The sequence below is a fragment of the Gastrolobium bilobum genome, unplaced genomic scaffold (assembly GCF_033153095.1).
Source record: "Gastrolobium bilobum isolate Gb01-03AN ecotype WA unplaced genomic scaffold, APGP_CSIRO_Gbil_v1 utg3288, whole genome shotgun sequence".
Lineage (NCBI taxonomy): Eukaryota > Viridiplantae > Streptophyta > Magnoliopsida > Fabales > Fabaceae > Gastrolobium > Gastrolobium bilobum.
In genome coordinates, this window is record NW_026899098.1 from 585178 (window position 1) to 593329 (window position 8152).

Here is an 8152-nt window from a genome sequence, read left to right on the forward strand (position 1 = left end):
ATGAGCTATCACGATTTGGTGATGGAGTTGTTATTATAATAATGCAGATGGTATTTATTCCATTCCATGATTGATACGGGAAAAAAAATAAACTCTTCAAAAGCAGATTGGACTCTTTGAACTTAAAGGGTGATTTTCGTTGAGTATAGCTTGTGTACAGGGTTAAATGTTATGAAATATATCCTAAAAATGTACCATTCCCTTAGCAATCCATACAAATTACAAATATTCTTCCGAAGTATGGTTCAAATTAGCATGGATCTTACTATTTCGGAAAGGAGATTGATTCGGTTACGTCTACTTGCGTTACATCATTGAACCTAAATGGAATCTGTATGATGCAGCTATATGCAGCCTTTAGCATTTTCAATAATGCGGAACTAGTTAAAGATCAAATTTCATGTCATTGCACTAATCACATTAGGAAAAAAAACAGATAATGATTAATCAATTGATGATCATTCGCTTCAAAAGAGGCCTTATTAGCTACAAACACGAATGTAATTAGAAAAAACTTACGCAAACGCTCATCAAGATTAATGTGAAGGCGGATACAAAAATGAGTTTGCAACTAACTAACAATGCAATTGTAATCCGTGACAAAATCTGCATCAACTTCAGTGTCTATGCCCATATAGCCATCACTGACATGCCTCCTGCGCCTAGCAATACAGCAACATAAGACAAAATCTGTAGCTTTATTCTGCTTTGCAACTTAGGCCCCATAAAATCAGAAGCCAATAAATCCACCAATGCCATATAATTCAAAAGCCCTGCAGATACAGCATTTAGAATCCCCTCCACAATAAGAGAAGTTGGACTGGTGTCGCTATACACATTTGACAAACCAATCCCCAAAGCGATCCCAAATGGGGTTGTGGCAGAGAAGAAGAAAATCATAATAGCTTTCACCTTGAATCCATATTCAGCCTATTACCAAAATCAAACCAATTAGAACGTGACAAAACTCATTCATTTATATAACATTAATACACTAACCATTGTAAAAAAATATAATGTAGACATGAAAATCACCTGAAGTATGCAACCACCTAAGCCCATTCCCTCAAAGAGTTGATGGAAGCAAAGTGCAGCAATCAGAGGCCTGATGGTGCATGGGTTCTCAGAAGCTCCCATTGACAAACCAATCACCACCGAGTGCACCACAATCCCTAGCTCCAACACCTGCACTCATTAAAATTATAAGTATTATTAACACTATTAAAAGTTATTAACTATTATAAATAGAGGAAGGATCCGTTTACGAATTTTTTTTAAATTTTTTTACAAATTACATTATGTTCTCCCGAGAGAACATAGTGTAACCAGTGTTCTCCTTAGAGAACATAATGTAGTTTGTAAACAAAAAAATTTGTAAATATAACCTGCACCTTATAAATAATTTTTAGGGAGGAACTAATCATTAGTACTAATAACATATTATTATTAAAAAAATATTATTTTACACTAATTAGTGATCACAGGTTAGTAATTACATCAAACACTAACAATAAAATGAATGTCACAAACACAACAACACAGATTCAATGAAATGATATATAGACCTGAGCCACGACACGATAACGTAGCAACTGTTCTGCATTCACATTCTCAACATGTTGATGTCCATGTCCGAATCCAGGCTGTTGCAGTTCCTTATGCTCACCACCGTCACCACCACCGCCGGCTTCCAAGGCAGTGCCGGAAACAGAGAGCTTCTTCTTAAAGTAACTAATGGAAAATGAATCAACCATGAGAGTGAAAACGGCGGAGAGCATGGCGACGAAGGTGGTGAAGGGAAACTTATGCCATGGACGATCCGGCAAGCACGGCGATGTGAGGTCATCAAAGGAATCCGGCATCACGTGCATGTAACCGGTGGCGAGAATGACGCCGGAGGCAAAGGCCTTAACCAGAGCAAAGAGTTCGCCGTCGGGTCTAAGCGCCGGGACCGCGCGTGAGAATATGGGTAGGCAAATCCCGATCATGCTGGTTGCCAATATGCAGAAAATGGCTATGATCTTCAATTTCAGCGCTTGATCCTTATCGTGGCACCCTCCCGCGTATTTTGACTCGCATTCTTCAGCTGAAGCTGGCAATGTGGCTAACCCTAACAAGAGAACAATGATGATGAGAGAAATGTGGGAGTTTTTTGCTGCAGCTGATGCCATGAGTGCACGAGACGAGTGTGTGAGTTGTTAACAAACTTTGAGTCGTTGCGAGGTTTTATAATGCTTTTGGAGGAACTTGAGAAAGACCAGGTTATCATGATTTCATGCAGATTTGAGGAATGACGGAATTCCAATATTGGGCTTCGAAAACAGTGCGAGGATGCAGAAGGGTTGGGTAATTGTTTGGAAGTTTGAAGGGTATTTATGGATTTATGTAGGGAGTGAGGTTCATTGTGTGGAGCGTGTGCTGGGAGTGGTCCCCCACATGCTTTGACTGTTATTTTTCCACCGTGGCGCAAGTGCGGCACGCGCTGCAACGCTTCTTAAACAATGATAAACGTTACAAAACAAAAGACTACGTAATTTTTTTCTTTTTCTTTTTTGTATTTTTGTTAACTCGTGAAAATAGAGAGTGGCAATTTTGATGATAAGAAGTAAGAACCAGTAAAGAGTCCACTAAACTACCATCTACATTTGTTGATAACTTTTTTCAGGTCTGATACACGTAAGTGACGTTCATTTCATATAATTTAACTGTGCGTAATAAAAATTTAGTAACGAGCTGAGATAAGGATCTGAGAGGGTTGAACAAGACACGAGCCAGAGGCCCAGAGCCACACTCGGGGTTATTTAGTGTTTGTTAAAAGATAATTTTTTTTTTATCCGTGAATCTCGATTTTCAGAAATATGATGAAAGTATTCAATTTATGATAATATCCGAAAATTAAAAATTTAGAAAAATTCAATTTCCCAAAAATTTTACAAAATACTTTATACCAAACGCTCTCTTATTGCTTTTTAACTGGGTTTTAATGAGAACCCACCATTTTTTTATTTATTTTTTATATTTTCAGTTGAATTTTTAATGCAATATTGGTTTGTATTGTTGATATGATATCTTTGTACGAAGCAGGAGCCAAAAGAATGCTCTCATTCTCATTCATCTCATCCGCGAATAGGATAGCTTATTGCAAGTTTCTCTCTCTCATGAAGAATTACTCTCAATAAGAAAATATGGTTTCTTCTTTACCAAAACAAGTGGCGCATCAAATTCTTTTATTTATGTTCACAAATTTAGTGGCGGATGTTTGCTACCCAAAAAATTGTTTAAAATGCATTTAAAAAATAAAAGAATATAAACAAAAAAAGAAAAAAATTAATTTAACATAATAATCAAGAGTCAATTAAATTATCACAATAAAATAATTACAAAAACATTCTTCGATTCTTCATTCTTGTGTTTGGACTTGCAATCATTTGTCCAAGAGTAGGTTCGTCATAAGGAGTGGTTACCTGATTAAATCAGTTTAATTGAATTGCAAGATATGACACTCAAATATAATGTACAATTAATACTACTCTACTGAATATTATTAAAACTAACTATTTCCTTCTTTTTGTCTAATTTGATAAAACAAGTGTAGTGTGCCTTTAGCCCTTTTTTATTTAAGAAAATTTCAAAATATGTGTTCATCATTTGATAAATGATTATTTATAATTATGATGTGAAAATTGTTTGCTTCCGATATGTGAAGCTAATTATGACATGAGTGTCAACATTTTTTTTCAATGATTATGAATTGTAATCAATTTGATTTATTTCTTATATTTGTCGAGGGTATGAACCTACCACTCCTTTAGTTAGACTACAATCAATTTATATATAGAGCACATGTGTGTAAATGCAAGAATGTCTTATTCGTTTCACATTTATTCTTTTTCGGATGATAGCTTGATTTTTCACAAAAGCGTGATTGTATGAACAATTCAAAGTCAATTTATGTATCAATTTGTGGGTATTTTCCCAAGAGTGGGTACGATAGTGACTGAAACTATCTGTAGGACCCACTCATTTATATATGAGTGTAGTAGAAAAAAAATTACAACAAAAAAATATATATTTTTTCCTTCTTTTTATTAATGAGAAACTGTTCTTTTTAAAGTTGAATTTAAGACAACAATAACTATTGGGCCTGCCATGATGGGCCACTGAACCCAACATCTTCGAAACTCATTGCGATATGAGAGAATGCAATGAATTTAAAGACATTAATTAAACTATACTTGGACGGTATGGATATTATGGAATTTTTATACATATATCTATATAAAAAGCAAGTGCTTATCCCAACTAAAATTCATAGAGATTTGAGTGATACTTCTTGGAATTAATAAGGTAAATTTCTTTGTTATTATAATTTATTTTTATTATTATCTCTACTATGACATGTTTTTGTTAGGTTATATTTAATAATTATTACTGATTATTTTATTTTTATTATTATTAACTATTTTATTTGCAGGACCAAAATTGTTGAAGTTACGATGTTTTATATATCATTTTGGACATTTAATTTTTTTTTTAAGAATTCTTAAAAGTTTGTTGTCATTGATTTATAGGTATTTGAATTTGGCAGCTTCGTTGGATTTTTTTCTAGTTGTTGTAAGTAAATATGTAATGGATAATTTATTTCTAAATGTTAGATTTGAATTAATTGAAGGTTTTCTTTTTTAAATAGCAATTGTTATCATTGTTGTCTACAACTAAAATAGATGTCACAATGTTTACAAAAAAAAATAGATGTGACAATTCCAAATAAATTTTAATAAATAGAATTATAAATCATTATAAGAAATTTATAACAATGAAAACAAAAATTGGTCACTATTTCTAGAATAATAGTGACAAATTACAATTATTTTAAATCATCACTAATGATGTAGATATCTATGACAAATTAAATAGTGTTATAACTTATAATAGTAGATGGCGTCAGCCACTAATGCAAAAGAAGAGTGTTAGTATATCGACTAAAATACAAAAAAACGAAAAATAAAAATTTCAATAACTTTTCACCAAAAAGAAGAAGTTCGATAACTAAAATCTAAATCAGGCGAAACTATAAAGACCAATTATTTATTTAAACTTTTTTTATGAGTGGGTTCATTGTTGAAAAGGCAAAGCATAAAACCTTTCTACTTAACATGTGTGTGTTAAAGTATAGTATAAATCACTAAAAAAGTTTGTGTAATATTTACGCTTCAAGTATAAAGAGCTCTTGTTGTGAGGGGGTATGTTAGAGAATAATATAAACCATTAAAGTTTAGGATTGAAGTGATTATTTATATTAGAGTTTCAGTGACCACAAAGACACGAGTGTAATTCTTATCGCCCCCCACTTTGCAATGGAATTAAATAAGCACGAGGTAAATCAAAAATTAAGCCCGTGCAATATTCACGCTTCAAACTCAAAGGGATTTTGAGTAAGAGGGTGTGTTAGACAATAATATTAAGGGTTCTATTAATCTACTGCTGCTGCAGAGAAGTTATCTGCAGCTGACACATGCATTTTACTATATGGGACTATATCCTAAAAAACATGTGACTGTTGTAGATGACTTCTCTTTCCTGCAGCTAGGGGTGTGCGAAAAAATTGGTTCACTTGTTCTGACCCATAAATACCTATTTTTTTTTAACTGGGTTTAAATACTGACCCACTTTTATTTGGAGTCAGTTTTAGACCTGACTTGTTTAATAATGATCTATTAACCTAAAACTTGACCCACACCCATTATATGAAAAAAAAAGAAAAAAAATATCACAATTACGTTAAAAAAAAATTAACGTAAAACAATTACGTCAAAAGAAAAGTTTTAACGTAAAACAATTACGTCAAAAGAAAACTTTTAACGTAAAACAACTACATCAAAATATTTTACGAAAAATATTTCCCTCAAAAAATTTCGCGAAAATTTTTGACGGAAAATATTTTCATCAAAATTTGTGACTAAAAATATTTATGTAAAAAAATTTGATGGATAAAATTTTTTGTCAAATTTTTTTATGGAATCTAAATTTCGTCAAAATATTTCACAAACATATTCATCAAAAATTTCGACGAAACACATTTCCATTGAAATTTGTTTACAGAAAAAAAGTTCATCAAAATTCTTTATAGAAAAATTTCGTCGAAATTTTTAGCGAAATATATTTCCATTGAAAATTTTTGATTAAATATTTTCGTCAAGTTTTTTGATAAAAAAACATTTCCATCAAAATTTTCAACGAAACACATTTCAATCAAAAAATTTCGTAAAAATTTTTGACAAAAAATATTGCGATAAATTATTTTGACAGAAAAAATATTCTATCAAAATTCTTTAGAGAATCTAAATTTTCGTCGAAAGTTTCGAATGAAACATTTCCCTCAAAACTATTTTCGTCAGAACACATTCCCATTGAAATTTTGAACGGAAAATATTCTGTAAAAATTTTTGACGGAATTCTTTTTTCGTTTAAAACATTTGATGAAGGAAATCATTTTCATCAAAACTTTTGACGGAAACTAAATTCCGTCAAAAATTTCGATAGAAAATTTAGTTTTGTAAAAAAATTTATTAGAGAAAAAACTCTGTCGCTTTTCGACAAAAAGTATTCCGACGAAAAAATAATTTTGTGACAAAATTATCGTCGTTTGCAAAGTAGAAATTTCATCGAAAATATGATCTTTTTTAGTATTGTTAAAATTAGTGATTTGTCATCTTAAGATGGATAGAGCGTTCTCTCATCCTTTACTTTTCATTAATTTTCACTAATTTTTCTTCACATGTACAGGGGCTTAAATTTACGTTCCTTTATTTATTCAACAAATATCAAATTTATTATAAAATTTATATATTTTAAAACAAACAAATAATTAAATTACATGAGTTTAAAAAATAAATTAATAACTATAAAAAAATCAAATTTAAAACATGTTTTGAAAACAAGTCAAAAACGGGTCAGGTCAGATTTGACCCACTTCTGAAACCAAGTCAGGTCAAATCCGACCAGGTTCTGAACTAGTTCAAAAAAATCCAAACCAAGTCAGACCTGACTTAGATCAAATTAAAGCTGGTTGGGTCAAAATACCTGACCTATAAAAACTAAGTTGGGTCGAGTCGGTACAAAAACTTGATCCGACGTGACCCATGCACACCCCTACCTGCAGCAGAAGAGAAGTATTTCCCTAAGATAAATCATTAAACAACCTCCACCTATTAACTTAAAATTTTGGGTTGAAGTGGTTAGGGATTTTGCGTGATAAGGTGTTAGACAATATATAAATCTTTAAAAAGGCTCCACCTAACACCTTTAAATTTTGGGTTGAAATAGTTATTTATAATATAACAGCAACTAAGGAACATAGTTTTGGTTTGTATTATATATGTTAATTAATTAACGCATTAGCTCCTCATTTCTGCTATTTAAATAGTTATTTCATAAACACTTTCTAGATATACTTGTCAAATATATTCTGAAGATAAAGTTGTGAACTTCCCCTCAAAAAAAAGTTGTGAACTTTTTGTCCCCAACTAATATTGATTGAAAACACCTATACAAGGATCCAGCCAAGCAGGGTGCATGAAAAATAATGCAAGTTTAAAATATTGAAAATGAGGATGAATTTTGAGCTAATTATATCATTGATAGAGTTGAAAAGGGTTAAAATTAGTAGACCTGCTAAATGTATGGAAAGACGCCAACAATGGAGAAAAAACAAATAAATTAAAGATCCATTTTCATAGAACCTCCAAACATTAGAATTTGTTGTCATGGTTATTTTTCTCTTATTTTTCTAAACTTTTCCCACATAACAACGTCCCTTCGAGGAGTTAAGATATATTTAACAGCGAAATACAATGAATTGAGCAACTTTAATAGGCAAAAGGAAATGTCTTCTGTTCTATTACATTCCTTACTTCTACTTGAAAGGACCAATACATACAATAGACTAATTTACTAAAAAGTCAAAGTCACATTTTGCGCAAGTTAATTGAACCAAAATACATAATTAACCTAACCAAAGAGACGTCATAATCCAACATCTCCCTTTAAAGTCTCAACAATCCCTACACTTAAACAAAAAAAATAAAAAAAAGGAAACAAAATCTACCTCTACACTTAGACTCAAAGCCATTAAGCCCACATGCCAAGAATC

The 8152-nt window shown here is 31.6% G+C and overlaps 1 protein-coding gene across 1 annotated transcript; it reads right to left on the bottom strand.

The window, feature by feature from the left end:
* Nucleotides 1-624: 624 nt before the first annotated feature.
* LOC133287173 (fe(2+) transport protein 1-like) lies at nt 625-2171 on the bottom strand. Its single transcript, XM_061484731.1, has 3 exons — nt 1566-2171; nt 1036-1185; nt 625-930 (listed from the first exon to the last, which is right to left on the bottom strand). Exons 1-3 carry the CDS (start codon nt 2169-2171, stop codon nt 625-627), a joined length of 1062 nt encoding a protein of 353 aa, XP_061340715.1.
* Between the last annotated feature and the right edge of the window lie 5981 nt (nt 2172-8152).

Bases quoted from the DNA above. Each gene is read 5' to 3' on its own strand.
- LOC133287173 (XM_061484731.1), bottom strand. From the start codon at position 2,171: ATGGCATCAGCTGCAGCAAAAAACTCCCACATTTCTCTCATCATCATT. The intron at 1,186-1,565 runs GTCTATATATCA...TAATGAGTGCAG, and splicing joins GTTATCGTGTCGTGGCTCAG to GTGTTGGAGCTAGGGATTGT. The intron at 931-1,035 runs GTGATTTTCATG...TTTTGGTAATAG, and splicing joins TAGGTGGTTGCATACTTCAG to GCTGAATATGGATTCAAGGT.